Source organism: Antedon mediterranea, chromosome 1 (genome assembly GCF_964355755.1).
Source record: "Antedon mediterranea chromosome 1, ecAntMedi1.1, whole genome shotgun sequence".
Classification (NCBI taxonomy): Eukaryota; Metazoa; Echinodermata; class Crinoidea; order Comatulida; family Antedonidae; genus Antedon; species Antedon mediterranea.
In genome coordinates, this window is record NC_092670.1 from 4,423,131 (window position 1) to 4,444,391 (window position 21,261).

General features: G+C 32.4%; 2 protein-coding genes across 2 annotated transcripts in view; one reads left to right on the forward strand and one right to left on the reverse strand.

Moving 5' to 3' along the window:
* LOC140054221 (small ribosomal subunit protein eS8-like) overlaps window positions 1-21,261 on the reverse strand; it is a 225,609-nt gene that overhangs the window by 185,443 nt on the left and 18,905 nt on the right. The gene's annotated exons all lie outside the window — the stretch shown is intronic.
* On the forward strand, window positions 363-13,456 carry LOC140054200 (uncharacterized). Its single transcript, XM_072099107.1, has 2 exons — window positions 363-419; window positions 12,307-13,456. The coding sequence occupies exon 2, from the start codon at window positions 12,324-12,326 to the stop codon at window positions 13,368-13,370; it is 1,047 nt and encodes a 348-aa protein (XP_071955208.1). The 5' UTR covers window positions 363-419; window positions 12,307-12,323; the 3' UTR covers window positions 13,371-13,456.

Genomic DNA, 21,261 nt, shown 5'->3' on the forward strand with positions numbered 1-21,261 from the left:
AGGAAAGGTACCTTGTGTCGACCTTGCATTGAAGAACAGACCACGTGAATAAGGAAAAACACTCAAGAATCACAATACATACTTTAAGTTGAATATTCTACATGGATATTGGTGATTTGTGACGTACAAAGAGATTAACAATGTTTGGAAATGTGATCTGTTCTCTCGCGTACAGCGCGTATGAATTATAAATCAATGTGAGTGAGAGCTGATAGTCTGCACCAATCACAACAAAGCTGAGTACAGAGTAGTCTGCACCAATCATAGTAACCGGTCAGGTACTAACTTAAACGTTTTATGCTAATTATGGACATGTATTTAATATGTAATCTAGAGTTTAGCGACAGTTTATGTTAGCGTTGGATAACATAAGGCCTATTTTTTCACTTTGATGATTCGAATATATTATCACTTGTTTTGTAAGTATTACTAATTTGTTTGCCTTTATCGAGTTTTATTTCTACATATTTCTATTATTATATTGTTTACGAAGTTAATCGTTGATGTCTTTTAAGAAGTATTACAAATATTAGTGTCAATGAAAAGTTTTTAAAATATAGTGTTGAAAACAGACAGTTATTTTTGTTTAGGATCTGTTTATATTTAATACAAAGAATACATTAAAAATGTAAAAATATTGTAGTAGGCCTATTAGACCAAGATTAAAGCGTTGTATAGACTAGAGTATTTATTATACCATTACGTAACACGAAGTAAAAATAAACAGTGTTTTCTATGCAATTATAGTAAAGCTTTTAGTTACTACGGGAATGTCGATTTGCTTGCACTGATGTATGATAATATTAACGACACGCATGTGAATATTGAATTTATAGCACTTGTACAAAAAGATATATATATTCTTTGACAATACTAACGTCAATGCTGGGTCAAGGTACTGAAATATTCACTTTCAGAAAACGATGGCGCAAAAACAAACTATCAAGCTAGTTTCACAACAAAATGCGATGTGCCCAAATATGGTAGTGATATGACATCATCATGTCCATATATGGGCACATCACATTTTGCTGTCACATTAAGTTTGATAGTGTAGACACAGCTTTACGCGGTCAGAAATATAAAAATAAATGTAATTGTGAGAAGGAGGAACACTTACAAACACGAGTGTCAATAACCCACAAAAAAATGATTTACAAAAACTTAAATCAATGTTAATTAACTCACTAATTTCCTGATGCTAATAACAAATTCTATACTTGCACATCGATCTACTTGTCTAATTCATTGTCATTTGCATAATTCACGTGCGCGTGATTATGCAAATCAAATTATGAATTGATTTACGAATCAAATTCCTTTGTCTATCGGATCTTGCTACAGGGGACCGCTGTTTGACCGTGAACTTATTAGATTGCTCTACTAATTAGCTTATTGATTCATAAATATATATAGCTATTGTTTTATATGCAAGTTTTTTTACCTGAAAACTAATTTATTATCGTATCATGGTTAATGGTTTTAAATGCGTATAGCGCAAAATACAAAGTCTCTATGCGCTGTTTAACACAAGTGTAAAAGGAAAGAAAATGTTATTTTAAAATAAACCAGGAAAATACCTTATAAACCGAACAAATTGACCAAGACAACAGAAAAAAAAGTCCGAAAACGGAGTCTCACATCACCACACTGTTTCACTAACTTGTAAAGACAAGCTAGCTATTTATTTTCACAATGATCTATAGGCCTATAGAGGGATTTTATGCATGTAAAATTTGAAATATATTATTATATAATATATTATAAATCAGCTTTATATAATGTATTACAATTAAATATTTTTATGTTCTGATTTAATATGAATTCACCAACATGTGAATAATGAACATTATGCCTACTAGTGGCTGATCTCAGATACACAAACAAATATTAAATAATAAATAGTTAAATCGAACCTTCAACATTAAAATTGTCAGAGAGAAATTGCTTTTAAGTATTATTAATTAGTAGAAACATAATTACAATTTAACATCACACAGTACATTATTACTATAATGTTTTCTTTTACATTTGTGGCCTATAAATAAACATTGATATACGATAGATTAGACATTGTCACGTGGTTGAAAAGAACAAAGACGTTTCTATAAATAAAACTGCGTTAAGGGAATTCCCTAAATTGGTTGAATCACAAATGATGCGTTAAATAAACTGAGGTCAGAGTTAAAGTTAATAAAAGTTATCAGTTGGTATACAACATTACCTATACTAGCATCACTTATTGTAGTTTTATTTATAGTTTTTTGCAAGTTAATAAATGCATTGTTACGTAAGATACTAGAATTGCCTAGATATAATAGCGTAAGTGATGTTTGGAACAAATAACGTTCCCTCATTCTATAAATATTGCAGGAACTCAATAGTACTCAACGTACTTCCACAAATTGGTATTTTAGGATATTGTAGGTTGTTTTGTAGAAGCTGCTTATCTTGTTAATTTCCTGATGAGATTGTGTCTATATTTGTTTTTTGTATATGGATGTTCTATACGAAATAAAGATGTACAGGTGCGACAAACCCCAATATTTTCAGTTTGAGAAAAACACTGTGTTCCAAATTAATCAACGTTTACTTGGAATATGCCTATATAATATATATATATATATATATATATATATATATATATATATATATATATATATATATATATATATATATATATATACATATATATATATATATATATATATATATATATATATATATACATACTTGCACTGATGAAGGGCTAGTGTTGCCCGAAAGCTCTGCTAACTTTTCTGGCTGTTTTACTTTATCGTTTTGATGTAGCTTTTTGCTTTTTTTTTTGTATCTCCATTGAGATCCAGCCAATGATACCCACAGCATTGTCATTTTTTCAGTAATTTGCCTTTGGATTTATATATATATATATACATAATTAAATTTGTATAAATTGTATCATAACTTATTAACGGTTCAGACATGGTATATATATGTTCATAAATAAACATGACTGAGCACACGTGTTATTCATTATATACGCATGTTGACGCAATCATATATATTAAACAAATGCACAACACTTATTAATATTTATGGTTATTATTTATTAAATTCATAGCAATATTTGAGAAACGCAATACATATTTAATTACAATATTAAAATAATTCAATATTATGAGTGACAACAAAATGCATACGTTACTTGCGCGTACAAAAATCGTTGATCACTTTATCTTAGATGGAATTTATTTATTTATTATTTATTCAAATTTGTTTTACAAAGCGGTAAACTATGGATGATGCTTTTAATAGCATAATAATAGTAATATAATAACAGCATAGGAGCTTATGTACTGGTTTTCAGCAGGATTATAACCATGCTTTCATCCATGGAAAGACCTCCATGGTTAGATGTCTATCCATTAAATCATGAAACAAATTCACTTTTTATGCAGTGCAATTAAGCCTAAGCCTGATAACCTACAGGCACATTAATTTTTTTAGAGGGGGGAGGGGGTGAAGATGTATGTATGCCTATATATTACTTAGTAGACAAGGTATGCAATCTCGAATTGCCCTCTGATTAATTTAATATCGATAGAAACTCTAACATTAGAAGCATCATCATTAATTATAATAATAATATAAACTTATGTAACTTATGTTAATTTTGTATTACAAACAATACAATACAATGCAATAACACTTTTATTTCAGACTGGGGAAACCCAATATTTACAAGTTGTTGTTTCTATTACTTTTCATAAACTTCTCACCTCCAAGTGAACTCTTTGTAACGGTTTGCAAATAGTTAATCTTGATTAAAGAAGCAATCTTTATGGAAGATGAGGAGGATTAACAGATGATCTCAATAACTAATTTCTGTGCGGTCATAAGTTCTATAATTATTGTTTCAACTATTGACCCGAAGTTAAGATCATACAGATATTTATTATTATTTATTCGACAAGTTAAGATACATAGGGAATATATTGCTATTTACCCGACAAGTTAAGATACATAGGGGATATATTGCTATTTACCCGACAAGTTAAGATACATAGGGGATATATTGCTATTTACCCGACAAGTTAAGATACATAGGGGATATATTGCTATTTACCCGACAAGTTAAAGACACAAAAGATATTACCGTACTATACCCGTAAAGTTATGATACATACGGGATATTACTATATTTAGACTCGATAAGATAGGCCTATACATACAGAATATTACCATTGACTCCATACATTATTATATAAGATCATAAGGAATCGATAAGATATAGGATAAATTCAAGAGGAGATATTGCAGTCAATTCCCGTGAAAATCCTTTAAAAGAGTCTGCTATTGTACTCATATTGAAACCCCACCCCAAATAACGACCCGGCCAACATATAGAGGTAATGCATACATTCCATAATCTAGAATTGAGTTCCACTCTGAAAATATTAAAGGCAATGCCATTTAAATTCCTATTTCCATGTATTTTTCTACACACCTTTTAGTGGGACCCGATGAGGAAGGGGATGGAATGAAAAGAAAAAAAATTAATGGGGCAAATGTTCATGTATACTAAACCATTGATATCTGCTTTCTATTCCTTTTTTTACCCTATGTATTAATTCCCAAATATATACATTATACCAGTTAAATAAAGTAATAAAGAAATGTAAAAAAGGCGTGGAAGCAACAAGGAATTGACAGTTCAGATGACATTGACGTTAAGTTGAGTCCAGAAAGAATGAAGTTTGGAAGTACGTTTTAGTAAAAATTGACAGCAATCACATCACGTTATAACTAGCCTGATCAAATTACTTTTAAACAAAGAATAATCATTTCATCTTTTGGGCATTCGTTCTTTGCGTCAAATCTGAGCTATAAAGTTTTACAATCAGCTAAGAATTATGAAAAAGAGATCAGAGGCTATCGGGGCTAGTTTAATCCGGTTTCATATTAGGAACCATAGCAATAGTTGAAGTGGATTTTCGACTGTTTATATATCGCATGAGTTAGGATTAAGAGGAGTTTTTGATAGATTAAGCCACGCGTAAAGATTAAGTTTGCGCGTGAGAGATAAAGGTTTATAGATCGAAATGTGAGAGTGGTACACAGGTTCGGCAAGGGAAACATTCTCAGGTACAATTCAAACTATAAAACATTGTTGCCGTGTATTGCTGGATATTTCCACTTGCTGAGCTACAACTCAGTCGAAGACAAAGAAGATTAGGATTTTGCAAGTTTACGGTTAAGCTTTAAACCCAATGGCCGTCTTATACTACAACAAGTAGGTGCTTTAAGCAGGCCACTGCGTAAATATCGTTTTTTTAGATTTACAAGTCACTTAGCGCCAATAAAACATGTTGACAGCCACAGCAAACGTGTATCTATTTTACCTCATTTGTTATAACACTTCCGACTCATAACATGAAAGTACTTGTGCAGTATGTAATTTCTAATGTTGATAAAAATTACCAATTTCATTTAAAAAAAATGTTTTCAAAGGCCATTGACTTATTAGTTAATTTTCGAAAAAGCAATGTTTGTTTTATCGGAATTTAGTGGCTTAAATCAATCGACTTCTTCGCATCTGCTTAACAATTTGCAATCATCATCATCGTCTGAATTTGAAGAAGAATTAGCTCGATTGATTTTGATAATAAATATATAAATATCATATCTTGCGGTTAGTGTGTCTATCAGTGCTTATGTGTTTATTTTAAGTAAAAGGTATATTGTCCACCATGAACAATGAAGATGAATTTAATAATTTGAATAAAGTAAGGCCTATTTTCTTCTTTAAAAAAAACCTTGTTTTTTATAAGTAAGCAAAAGACCGTTTGTCTGACAATTTGTTTGATTTGAGTTTTTTTCAGGTAATTTTTGTTTTTCTGATCCAATTTTAGGTAAAAGTTATTAACTATCAACATTTTTTAGAGGGACAATATATCTTTAATAAAATATTAGTATAATTTAATAATGAAGAATATTTTTAATGTATTCACTATTTATTTTTTTTAATAGGTTTTCTTAATTTAAATCAAACTAGAAATCCAACTACAAAATATGCGCGTTTAATTAATGTTATATAAATGTATATATAGGCCTAAATTAAAATAATATATCAGTAAATTGTGTTTTTCTTCAATGCGTCGCGAAATATCTGTAGACAATGTATGATACAGACGGACTTTTCAGTTTCTTTTCTATCTGTTATGCATCAGATTAAGAATTAACACTCTGGTGGTTGTAGGCCACTATAGTATAATTGTAATGTAGGCCTACTTCCAAATGATAATTGTTATCCATTACAGAGCAGTTTACCATAGACCTATACGTCAAATGTAAACGGCAATGAACAGATGTGGACATCGTAATGTTTGGTGTTGACTATTGTTTGTGGATAACGATACTATTATCATTTAACGTTGGACACGGGTTCATGAAAACACTGACACGTGACTCTTGTGACGTGCCACGCGTCACAGCAAGACACGCTCGTGTATAGCAATATGTTAAACGGAAAGAGAGAAATAATCACCAAACGCTTTTACCCCTGTACTGACTGAACTGACCACTAATAGCATTCATTATCAATACAATTTGTTATGGTGTTCTTTTTGTAATATGTTAAAGTTAGACCAAGGCCTACTGGCACATTTAAACTAATGTGTTACTTGTGTAGGCCTAATGTGATAACTGTAGGCCTATTCAAATAAACCGATTATACTTATTATATGACTTTAATTTGTTCGTAGGTATTGTATTGATTATTTGATCTTTCTGATATTTATGTTGAATTTAATTGCCTTACGGCAACATCATCAACATTTTTTATACATATGCCTGCCTTACCATACACATTCAAAATATAATCTAGTGCGTATAGAAAGAAAAAGTTAAGGAAAATAAGTCTAGCCTAAGAAATTTTGTTAATAGATAATCTGCTTCGTCTTATTACAAAATGACAAAGTGACATAATATGCTGCTTGTTGAGAGATCTTTTTTTTCATTTCTGGTTTTATTCATTCTACTCATTTCAATATAAACATTGAATTGAGAGTGAATTACATATACAAATGCACAATAATAAAAAACAGTTTTTAAATCATTAAAATCTCTGAACATCAAACAGTTAAAAACATTAAAATCTCTGAACTTCAATACAATTTCAAGAGATATTACAAATTCTAAATCTTTAAAAACAAGACAATTATATTTCATCTCATTAAATATTACTGATTGAATTAGCTCTAGAATGTGAATCGTAAATAAGAATTTGTCAATACATTTTGTGTTTACTTCGTGGTTGCACTATGCACTTTCTTTAATACAAATTTACAAAATATTCCAGATTAGACATGAATTTTGTTTTGGTTTTAACAACAAAGAGATGTTTTAAAAGGAAAAAACACCATATATCTATAATTGTTTACGAGCAAAAATAAATTGATATGAATGAGTTGTGGAAATAAAAGGATAAAAACTTAATATGAGACGATTTAAAGGATAAATTAAACTTATTCAATGTTCGGTTACACAATACAAAAGCATTTTTACTGTAAATGCGTCAACATGAAGAGACAGTTAAATGGCACGTACGCAAGTTGTAATTTGTAGCAGCATTTGTACGCACGCGCCAAAGTGTGCAAACTGGCAACTGGCAAAGTTACTATAAACATGTATTTATACTTATAATTTGATGTGTCTAAGTTTTGACGATTGTTTTTAATTTTCGCAAAATTCCAAAGAATGCATAGACCTATCCTAATTACTGATTTATACAATTTAATGTACAGTTGAAAATGTCATGTAATTAAATCTAATACACGACTAAAAAGTGCACACATACAGTACAGGTTGATACCATTACCATAAGCCTCAGTTGTTATGCTGTAGGCCTATGGTTTAAAATTGAATTAAACAGAATTGGTATAATTGCATTATACTGTTTAATCTTGTTATATCTTACTCTTAATAGACATTATATCCGTTTTAAACGCATTTCAAATTTCACAAAACGAAAAGCAGACATTTGTCTTAATAGTATTAAGTTGTTAATGTTCATGTTTTTATATTTATGTTAGCGGTTAAATTAGAAACGAAAATTTGATATTACTCATATACCTATGTGTGTAGAGTAGCATCGACGATAATGGAAACTGCAGTACGGTCTAACACGTAAATACCGGTAACCTTTAGCCTATTGAAGAAATTAGTTTTTAAAGTTTCAGTAAATGACATGTTACCAATAAGCGTGCCTATTGAAAAATAGTTATCCATCTGTTTAAAACAAAAGCAAATTATTATTATAAAATTAGGCCTACATATCGGAACAAGGCCATATACATGACTGCAGTCACTTGCTCAAGTTAGTGTTTACCGACCGACCGACCAACCGACCGACATAGTGAGCTGTACGCGATTAAAAATGTCTTGCTTTTCCTAAATGTTCTAATGATGGTAAACCTAAGTAATAATTAATGCTATGAACATAGTACATTATCGTATATATATTTTCCTCTATGACACAGTACTGAAACGTGCACGTATATTGGCATTGAGCCAAGAAATCCGACATTCATTAGACATGCGCCAGTCGATGACTCATAGTTAAATGCGTAATTGAAGTGTATATCAATTTGAAGCATTAGCAAAGAAATCTCGCGGGAAAATGGATAACAGGCTGAAGTGAGACAGTCCCCCATGGGTCCCATCACGGGCTATAACACCAAGACATTTGTAGGCTATATCTAACTTGCAAACAAGACGCTTGATTACGCATGTGATCTCAACTCCACGAATATATTATTTAAAATATTCATAAAAAACTACGATAATAATTTTAGTCGGGATTTATACAAAGTATTGGTCACAATATCTGTATTGGTTTTATTAGTGTTTGTAGTGCAACGTAAAACCTCATTAGACTATTAATTTACAGTGGCTATAATTAACGCATTTGATATGGTAACAAATTGGAGTTAGGATTTCTTTTAAGTGCCTTTGTCCAGAAGTTAAAGAATTTTTAGATGTTTTTTCACAAGTTGTTGTGCAGATAGACCTATATATTTATGACTGGATGGAAGTAATTCAATAATATTTGAAGGGCAGCTTTGCCGTCAATTTTCAGATCATCTAATGCTACAACTAAACATTTTTTTTTGCCCAGAAGTTATAGAATTACCGTACTAAGTAATGCTCTGTCTACACTATCAAACTTTATGTGACAAAAAATGTGATGTGCCCATATATGGACATGGTGACGTTTTATCCGTACCATATTTAGGCACATCACGCCTTTTTCAACTAGTTTGATCGTATAGACAGAGTTTACATTAGGTATACATTAACATATGTCTATTAAAGTAGTACATACTTAGCATTATAACCTACACATGCATAACCAGTAAAGCGCATTCCTTTTTTGGACCGGTTTTCGTTGTCATGATTTTACGCAATCTGTAGTAGGCCTACAGTAGGCCTAATATAGTTTTTGAAGACCTACCTTGCCACCGATTTACATTTGTATAATTTAAAATGATCTTCCCTTTTTTTTTGGATCAAAAATCTGTTATTACTTACTTGTTATGCTTAATCTACACGTTATAGGATTATTTTTTAATGGACCTACATTGCACTTCTAAATGTATATAAAACACATCTCATTTGGAAACACAAACACACGGTACGATTAAAATGATTTTGAAGTACAGCATAATTATTAGTTTTATTAGAAAAGCTATACATGTCCAAAATAAAAGATTTAAAAAAATCACTTTGTTTCTCACACGAACTAAGTAAACTATAAAATAATTTTTCTACTAAAGTTAATTCTTATCTGTAATTTGTTCATTAGAGGTCTAAAAATATAAATATTATAGTAGGCCTAGTCAAGTAGTGTTTGCGTGATTCAACTCCAAACTTAGGCCAGAGGGTTTATTTTTATATTTTTACTTATAGCTAGCCTTACATAGGCCTAGTAGTTACAAATAAATGACCAACAATCACCTGTATTACGGTATCTCTTTGTAGGCCTATCAACGGGTTTCCTTTTGTCTTAACTATTATTCTTAACTTTTTATGTAATAGGATGGAGAAAAATGATATTTAAAATATAATTAGAAAACATATAAACAAAACAGCCTTGATTTAAAAGTGCCTATACAACAGCAGAAGAATAGGCTTATTCGTTTTTACAACCTAAATAGCTTTGCATTGAAATTATTTAAAAAAAACAATTATTCCATGTTTACTTATTTGATTGCATAGTAGTAGTATGTTGAAAGTAGAACAATTCTTTAATTGCGAGTTCCATTCATCTCTTTATTGTTTTCGAGAGGACATAAAAAGAATCGTAATTGCACTTCAGCAATACAATCACGTATTTTGCTAACAATTATTGTGCTTATTATTATTATATATTGTTTGCAATCTCCACCATCGTTCATCTTTTTGACTGATTGTCTGCCTATCCATTGACACTGATCAGTAAGCATATAACCGTTGGGTATAGAATATTTAAAACATATCAGTAATATATAGAAGTTATAAAGCATTAAGATCTTTTAGTAGCAAGAGAGTTGAATCTCGTCGCCCGAGGGAGTGCACTTCTTCCCCGTTGGATTACTTTACTAAACAAAGGCTTCATTATGCTAAACAGGCTAAAGTCTTTGTTCGTTTTTGTGTCGTAAAGAAAATGTTTACATTTAGCTTCTGTCATGTTTAGTGACTGATTGGCTGCTAAATGGAACTTCCAAGTTCAAATTGTGAAAATTTACACCTGAAATGGAACGCTTGGGTGCGCATGTCTCATATTAGATGCATAAAGAGGAAAAGATAAGCCGAGTATTATTTTAATGAGAGAGAATAACATTTAGAATGAATAGTCAATGATTCATCTGTCTGTTGTCATCAATTTTGGGCCTATCCCATACTATACCTCGATGTATACCTCAATTATTTACCTATTTAAATGTTAAAATTGTAGTAATTAGTATAATTTTTATTGTATATCAATATAATATTAACGGAAAGAGATCATTTCTAAACCACCCAGGAGAGGTATATGAATATAGATAAATGCTATATAAAATGTTATATAGACTAAATTAACAAATAGATCAAGTTGTGTTTTTCAATGGCCCAATAAGATATCATAGCCTTACAAAGTGTCGATAAAGAACTGGAATTTAGAGATTGTGACGTCTCACAAGTCGATGATTGCCAAGTTAGATTCTACGCGCGGTATCTATTTCTGGATTGTAGACTTACGATGACTACCTTAATCATGAATAGATTATCTGGTTTTATAGCCCGTAAATAAGGTGAAACAGTACCGTAACAAAGCAAGTTCACGTTACATCAACCTCAAATTACCCACAGTTGTTAAAAATCTTCACGCTCATCTATAGAATAATTAAGTTTTTGTGGAATAAGCTTAAATCGCATTTTAATAACTATAATAATGCATACTATGAATACAAATTGTTTTGATTTGACGGAGTGACCCAGTTCATTTTACAGCTAATCGCTAGAAGTCTAGTATATAAGCATATACGTACAATCCCATCAATTATTTATATTATATAACATGTTCATGAAATACAACTGACTCCAATTAAAGAGAGGGAATTCATAATTTAACATTTCGATCTTTATTTTGATCATAAGCGTCAAGTTGGTAGCAGTGCGTCGATTACACGCACATTGACGCGTGCGCACATTTAAGCCGCTTCCAGTCCGACAGTTTGAATGCGCCAGCATATAGCTCTGTCTACACTATCAAACTAGTTTGAAAAAGGTGTGATGTGCCCAAATAATTATGGTAGTGATATGGTTTATTATGGTTGTGATATGACATCATTATGTCCATATACATCACGTTTTTTATTTTGTCACATAAAGTTTGATAATGTAGACAGAGCTTAAAATTATGAGTTTTCTTTTCTCGTTGATGGTGCATAGAATGTATGCACTTAATATTGCCCTTGATGTGTAAGCTATGCCATCACTTTTGTAAGTGAAAATTGTAGTAAACATTTATGCGAAATTACACCACTTAAGAGTCGCAAATTAAAATTACTTGATTTATTTAGTTTGGCGATATTAAATTGAGATAAAACTTGTTTTCAATTTCCGGCGAATAACCACGTGTAATTTACAGACATGGATTTGTATAAATTGATAAAATAGCCACTCTAGATCCGGGCACAGCAGGGTAGAGATTATAACATATCTTTATCCTGATGAGCTGTTTAATTTTATTATATCTATATCATTAGTTATTAAACTTGATTTGATGTTTTTATTTTATAGGAAAAAGAGAACTTAGCATGCCCAGTGCTGTTGTTTCGGAAATAAAAGTTGGTCAGGAAAGCCTAGACAAGTTGGGAAATATAAAAAAAATGAGTGAAATTACTGAAGAAGAAAATACAAAATTAACCAGTAAAACTGAGCAGCATGGAAAGTCGTCAAAGAAACAAGGCGTCAAAAAGGGAAGGCTGACAAAGAAGCAAAAACAAGAAACAACTGAAAATGGCGAGAAGCCTCCACCAAAACGACGCGGTCCTAAAAAGAAGAAAATGACTCCAGCAAGAGTGTTTAAGCTAAAACAACGCCGTGTAAAGGCAAATACAAGAGAAAGGTCGCGCATGCATGGCCTGAATATGGCGCTTGATCTTCTGCGAAAAGTCGTTCCGTGTTACTCGACGAATCAAAAGTTGTCGAAAATTGAAACTTTGAGGCTTGCTAAAAACTACATAAGTGCCTTGTCGGAAATATTACGCTCTGGCTCAGTCCCAGATACAGTTTCGTTTGCGCAGACGCTGTCTGAAGGACTCTCTCAGCCAACGAGTAACCTCGTTGCAGGATGTATGCAGTTGAATCCCAGAACTCTACTTCCAGAAGCAAGCGCACAAAGATTGCAAGATCAATATGATTGGCCATTAAAAGATATCATTGTAAATAATCAATACGGACATAAACAACCCAGTAATTATATGAATTCATTCCACGAGAGTAATCAGCTGTCTTGCGGATACACCAGTATGTTTTATACAGATCCAAATGTTGTCAACTACCAGCAAGTATACAATTCTAATACACTGCAATTCCAAAGCTCACCACTTGTGGCAGGAACCGAGATTCATGGACCAACGCCCCCAACCACGCCAAACTTCTCAGATTCTGTTCCTATGAATACTGATTATACGTCATTAATAACATCATCAACTTCGTCGTGTGACCTCAATTCTGAATGTAGTAGCAGTAGTAGTAACAGTGGCGATTCTTTTGATTGCGACGTCACACCACTAGACGGAAAGGATCTGACGTTACTGTCGTCTGCATCTGAACAAGATTTTCTAGACCAATACGTTTGATGTTGCTGCTGTTTAAAAACTTTTATAATGTATACGCTAATTGTAGGCCTACTGCCTTGGTTTGCCATCATAACTTGAATTGATCGGCAGGTCACAAGAAATAATATTATGTTCCTATGACTATCGTGCAGCTAGCTGAGAGCAAAACCAATAATTAAAAGTTTATACTTATCATTCCATTTTGATAAAATAAGAAACCATTCATCCATTACTGTGATATTCATGTATTTTTTAAAGGTTTTATGTAATACTGTGCCATTTAAGACTTTCTTACTAATTTTCATGAAAAAACATACATGATATGTAACAAACAATACGTTAGATAATTTAAGTACTGAAATAATGAAATTTTGATGATGTCTAATTTAATGCAATAATTTGTTAAAACTGGCAAGATGCCAACTGAAGTGTGTTCTACAGCAATTTTCGTAAATCATTCCATAGGGTGTGTAAATAACACATGTTTAATATAAGAGTAAATTACCTTGGTTGGAATGGTCCATATTTGTTTGGGATTTCTGGATTAGATTATGTATAAATTGGGATGTTTCTAATGGTTTATTTGGTAACTAAGTTGTCGGGACACCACGATCTATACCTCATCATGACGTATTGACACACAATGTACATAATCCAAGCGGGTGTAGTATCAACATTGAAATGCGCACACCATATTGACGTCTTCGTCGTATATTAACAACTAGATTTTCTTTTTCATTTTGGAAATTGATGATGTTAATCTATACTGTAAATTAACGAATAATGTGCGTCATTGTAAATATGCCTACAATTTGCTCATGTGCGATACTAAATATTTGGTGGTTATTACTAAATAAATGCAATAATGTAAAGTTACGTCAAGCTGCTAATAATTTAATGTACATATCCACATAGTTAATGTTAATTCAGATTTGTTTGCAATAAATGCGTCAGTGATTTTCATCATAAACGCGTTTTATCTCATGATAACACAGCTGCAATGTTAAATCATGGCGTTAATATAGATTCTGTTTTTATAAAAACGTCAATACTTGAGAATGCTAATGTTGGTTCCAACTATAGAGACAACACAATGACGTAGACGCAATGCAAGAAAGTTGACCAATGACAAGCTACAGTTCAAATAATCCATCGCTTGTGATTGGTCAAATCACCTACGTTACATCACGTCTTTGAAAATTGTCGCTAGTAGGCACCAACACATCTCTATAATTTAAGAGTAAACACTTCAACTGTATTCCTAGTTGTACAGAAATAATATTGTATACATTGGATCATGAAGAAACAATTTCACCAGCATTGTCTATAACTTAATTATTTAATTAATAAGAATTGCAAGACTACATTTGGTGACCTTATAAGAGAGTTGCTTAATACTGTTTTAAACCATTTTAGCCTTAATTAGCCTATTCACGATTCAGACTGCGCATGATCTTACATAGTTAGCACGTATGCAAATCAGTTTAACACGTGCAATATTTTACTCATGCGCAGTTTGAACCGTGATTAGTATAATATGTATCGCTAAGAAAATAACATTCCTTTTAGTCTTCCATTTTAATGAAAAAATGAGAGTCTGAACATTTTTTAAAGGTATGCATTTTTTAGACATTTTCATGTTTTCGTACAACAATGTTTTTTTTTATCTAAAAAGCTCTGTTTACGTGTTACGTAATTAAATCGTCATGTTTTGTCAATGGGTATTGGAAAGAATAAAGACGAATTTCATTTGAATCATTTGTTTTGTTAAACTGTTATGTGAAACGAAAGGTTGGTAAAATATGTCCACTTTAGGGACTGTAATTATCAATAGGGGTCGAGGACGCTGTTGTTGTCAGATTTTATCAACCCCGCTCAGAGATCACCACCTCCCTATCTGTGAATTCGCAGTCAACCACGTCTACATTATGACGCCATTAAAGGCTACGCAGGCCTAAGAGAGATGAGAGATTAAATAAACTGTTATTTTACAGATGCTTGATGTTTTTTAGACGCATGTGGCCGAGCGGTTACGGTAGGGTCGCCGGATACCATATCCACAACCTCGCCAGAGGTTCAAGGCATTCCTGGATCATTTTAGTTCTGGTAGTAGAACAAGTCTTCTCAGACTGGAGTCCCTTACACATCTAAATGCTGATGCGTAGGCCTACATTAAGGAACAAGGCCATATAGATGGCTACAGTCGCGTGCTCATTAGTGTTTACCGACCGAACGACCAACCTACCAACTGACCAAAATGACTGAACATGTTTAAAAATGTTGAAATGTTTATAAACATTTATATTTTTTTAATTTACACGTGCGTAGCCTGTCACTTTTGACGTGCTCGTATAACATAACTTCGAGTTGAAAAGTAAGTGAAGAAAACAGAAATCGGGCAAAAAGAGTGCGCAATAACATTTAACGCGCGCAAAAATCTGCGCACTCATGGCAATTTTGTAAACGCTTAAAATTGCCTGAAACGTACTCTTATTTTATCGAAAATAAATTTTGAAAATGTTAAGCGCGTGTACGCATGCGTTACATGCGCTACGCACGTAATTGTATTGCCATATGATGATTTATGCCCTGAAATGTATGAGTACCAAATTTTATTTAATTGTGATTCATGGTTGTGAAGATATGATTACAAACGTGATTTTGTTAAATCGTGCGTACACCGCGTAATTTTTTATTGCGCACCGTGAAAACGTAACCACGCCGATTCCTGGCCATAAGGGAATATACTGTGAAAAATTGACTTAGCTAAATTAAACTGATATCAAGATAAGGTCAGAAAGCGATAAAACGCATAGTGATACCCGACCGAGCGACAGACCGACCGACCTAGTGAACTATAGAGTCGCGTCCACGCGACTAAAAACGGTGATAGCTAGACGACATGAATATACCATTAAGAGAGAGGGACGTCGTACTACTGTGGGCAATTTAACCCAGTATATTTTTGAACATAGACTGACCATTTACAAAAGTTTCCTTGGAAACTCCGGATCGGACGGTAGCAGCTTAGTAATCGGAACCATCAGTTAATATATTGTAAACACACATTCTGTCTGTGATGCTGTCACACGATGCATTTATTCCACTTATAATTGACGTGATAAGTCTGAAAACACAACATCGAATCCACAAGAAGAAATCGCAAACCATACCTCCAGAGGAACCCAAAACTGTGTGTCGATATAGAGGGCGCACTATTTCAGTTTAGCGTCAACCTGTAGAAAAGGAAGTTAGATGACTCAGGGCGATTGTCATCAAATCGATGCAATAATATTGGTGCACCAATCATATTTTTTAGCAATTAAATTGTGCGGTCCACGCACAATTTGTGCTATGGGAGAATGCATTATGGTAAAGGTCTTTCACAATAAAGTATTATTGAAAAAGTCAGCTTGCGCATGCACAGTGGTTGCTATAAATATTACAAAATAATATAAGAATAGGACCTCAGTGCACGCGACCTCGATAACCGGCTGTTAATGTTTCGTAGACCTATCGTAGATTTGTTTTAAAAACCTCCAAGAATGGTGACATTTTGAAAATTGCAATGCTGCCACATGGGTGGATTCAAGGGGGACCCTTTCACAAATTGTAATGCAAAAGATAGGACATAAAATTAAGTTCAGCACTACATTTCACTACTTTTAGGCCTTTAGGCCCCCATCAAAAATCGGATCCGCCACTGAGTGCATGACATTTGGTTGAGTTGAACTCTAATTTTTACAATTGCATTGACAGTCCACGTATTGTAGCTTGTATGGAACGCCGTTTACGCAACATTTCGATGATATGAATTTTATGACGCGATATGTGAATGAAATGCATCGATATGAATTAAATGGTGCGATATATGAATGAAATGTTTTGAATCGAATGCTTTGAATTGAATATTTTGAATGAAATGTTTTGAATGAAATGTTTTGAATGAAATGTTTTGAATGAAATGTTTTGAATGAAATGTTTTGAATGAAATGTTTTGAATGAAATGTTTTGAATGAAATGTTTGAATTGAATTGAAAAGTCAAACTATTGGTGGCGTATATCATTCTCGCTCGCGATTATTTTCTCAACCTCTTAGGCCTAAGCCTGGGTACCCTCATCTGCTTTCTTCCACGCTGCCTTTACAGAGAATCCTAACAGACCTGGGTTCGGAAATATGTATTCCAATGTTTCAGGTCTGTTAGGGAGTCTCTGTAAAGGATTCATATTGATGACAGCGTTGAAAGGAGATGAGGGTACCCATGCTTAGGCCTAGGCCTATTAAGGGTTGAAAAAAAATCGCGAGCGGGAATGACATACGCCGCCAATAGTTTGACTTTTCAATTCAATTCAAACATTTCATTCAAAACATTTAATTCAAAACATTTCATTCAAAACATTTCATTCAAAACATTTTATTCAAAACATTCAATTCAAAATATTTCATTCAAAACATTTCATTCAAAACATTCAATTCAAAGCATTCAATTCAAAACATTTCATTCATATATCACGCCATTCAATTCATATCGATGCATTTCATTCACATATCGCGTCATAAAATTCATATCATCGAAATGTTGCGTAAGCGGCGTTCCATAAGCTTGTTTATTATTAGTTCGTTAATCTTTGATTTTTGCAAAAAGAACCACTTCTGTTTATTATGAATGTAGAGGGCAGTAAATCGATTTAGATGAGAATCAAACAACGTTCCATTAACTGTAACAAATAATGCTCTAAACATTGGCAGATAATTTTAGTGAGATGATGGTATATGGAAGAAAATTCTGTACATACAGGGAAAGATTGAAATTACAATTTTACTATTCCCAGGTACAAACATAATAGTATGATAATAGTATGAGCCCGCTGGCAGTATTTAATACTAAACAACTATATAACAAAACAATGTATTGTATAACACAACTGTCGCATAAATACGCCTATAAAACGTGAAAATAGGCCACTTCCTAGGACGTAAGCTCGTATTACTTAGAATCAAATCGTAAAATAAACAATAAATCACATCAAATTGTTACATATATATCTGTTACATAATAATAATTGAAACAGAATGGGTGAATGAAAAGTGAGCTGTAGCTGTAACAACAGTTATCAGATGATTATATAATTAAGTTATTTTTATATTTAAGTTGGTCACTCCGTTTGTTTTCCTTTTTCTCGTCTTTTTGTATTTGTTATCGTTCCCATTTTTTAAGTGTTGAGGGTCTTTTTTTTTCCAAATTTTGAATAGAAAATTATGTTTTTTTTGTCATGATTCCTGCAAAACATGTTTGATTTATGTAAAATCAACCAGATATTATAAAAAAGTAAAGCCTGTACATGAGCGTTAAGCTACAAATTAATGGTCTAAGAAATAGACATGCTCTCACATGAACTTTAGGCCGAAAGTAATACAGTATTTTGCTAAATTTATACCGGGTTGCGCTGCATATAGTATGCAAGCTCAAAACTGACTTTTATGTCCATCATTTCTTGATTTTGATTTTTTCACGCTGCTGCTCTAGCCCGCTACGTCACACGAGATGACTCATTCATTAGATGAAATCAAGCAGCTTTATAGTATAGACTTGCCCCAAGTCTGTATTGTTTTTTTAAATAATTTATTTGTTTTTATTTCGACCGCGATTTTTGTCTGAAAATACAAACTCAAGTAATACACGTATGAAACGCCATATGTGCAAAAATGTTTATATTTTTACTAATATTAAGAAAAAACTCCGTCTGGAGCCCAGACTACTTTATAGTACTACACTTTGACATTTTTGTTAAAATGGAAACTCCACTATAATTTATTGGTACCACCTGTTGAATCCAAAAACGGCTGAGAAAAGAGTCTAACGACAAATCCCAAAGCATTCTGGTATTTATGAGTCCCATGATATTACTATAATTCGCTGTCAGATAATCATTGAATTATTATCAAAACAGTCCATTGAAGTTTTTGTTTGTAATAGGATACTTGAAGTATCTAGGCGTGATGAAGTGACCCCCAGACTTGACCTTAGCAATAACAATAAGCGAGCAGCGTTTTTTGTAAGAAATATTCTTGTTTAAATTTGAAACAACAAATTTGATTCCTAAAAAAATAGTCTGTCTGATATATATTGTTACAGTTTATGTGTGTTATTTATCATTATTTAAAATAAATATATAAAATTGAGCAGGTGATATTTAAAGATTTACGGAATTGCAGTAAATAATAGTAATGACGCCATAAATATTATACAATAATTATGAAAACTAACACAAATGGTTTGACATAATAAATCATGTTCAATTACTGTTGTCACTTGGCTACTTTTTCTTCTCATTTCCTGAAATTAATTGATGAAGAAGAAAAAACTTAATGGAAAGATTCACGTTGTTGAATCGTTTGAAAAACAAATGTATCCTAATGATACTACTACTGTATCTAATCAGTTGATAAATATGAATTAGTATAATATAATGTGAAAACCATTATTGATTAATGATAGAGGGGGCTGAAAATGATAGATATATACTAAGGTTAAAGAACGTGTTACTGTAACACTATTTGAAAAAAATAGGCTCATAGTTCAATCATAGGTTATTCAAGGAATGTGCTATTCAGAACCTATGTTATTTTTTATGACCATTTACACAATACGCAGAGCGGGTCGAGTGGTTTAAATAGCCTAATAAGTAGGCCTACTTATATCATAGCGATATTAGAATCCCTATGATATGATACTGAGTAGATAAGCAGCCGCTTACTCTTCAGCTTTTGTGCGTAAATAGTGAGCCTAGATATATGTCAGATACGATTGAACAAAAACTAAATGTATTCGGCATATTAAATTCCAAATATTGTTACCGTGAGACTAAAGAAAACCAGATATCTGGGGGTAAAAGCAAACTGATCAGGTCGTCGAACGCAGCCTTATTCATTGCCTCGTCCGATCGATGGTCTCCCCCGATGTGCTGTCGATCTGGAGGCGCCACACAGCTGACCTTAGATTCCAGTTTTCCTTGAGGACCAGAGTAAATAACTTTACCTTCAGAATGTTTTTGTAGTACGGCACATGATTCGGTAATACAGTACTGAATCCTGTTTTACACATAATAAAAATATAACAAAAAATATAACAATAAATATCATGTACAGGAACTTAACGATATCTACATTGCTTCAACTAAAGTAATAATCAAATATAATGATCCATCAGGCAATATAATATAAATATGATCGGATGACCTATTTTGTGTTTAATTTTCGTTACGTCCTAATTACAGGTATCTACAAATAATTCAACATTATACAAAAAACAGAACTCTGTCGCCACTTGCTCTTTAACTTTTGATAGTTATTGATCCTAAATCACTTGTACATAACCTAAACAATACTTTATTTGGCAGGTTTATAATGCCAACGGGTAGTGGGTACCAATGACAGAAATGATACGATCAATTACGTTCAGGAAACGGTTAACATATTATTTGTTAACATAACAATCTTTACTGGCACTGAACACTATCAGTAATAATAAGAAGAAATATTACAATTTTTAGAAATATTGTACATCATTCATTTTCATCATTCATCATCATTTCAAAGTTGGTCAGGTATCGGGTATTTTTGTTTTAGTCGATAGATAAACCTTTTCCTTGTCAATAAAGTTTTTAGTTATTTTGTTAGTGCTATTTATATTATTCATGTATTCAGGTTGAGGATAATTTCAATAACACATGCTTAATAAATATATTTTTTTAACATATCGAACGTCTTCCAAAAATATATGCAGATGATATTTAGAAGAATGAAGGCGTTTAAATTGTAAAGGATGGTAATATCTCCACTGAATGCAAACATATTAGGACACTCACTTTGTGTTTTAACAATGATCTAAAGTAAACTTTTATCAAATAC

What these genes read in the sequence shown, in the direction of transcription:
- LOC140054200 (XM_072099107.1), top strand. Translation starts at nt 12,324, where the DNA reads ATGCCCAGTGCTGTTGTTTCGGAAATAAAAGTTGGTCAGGAAAGCCTA.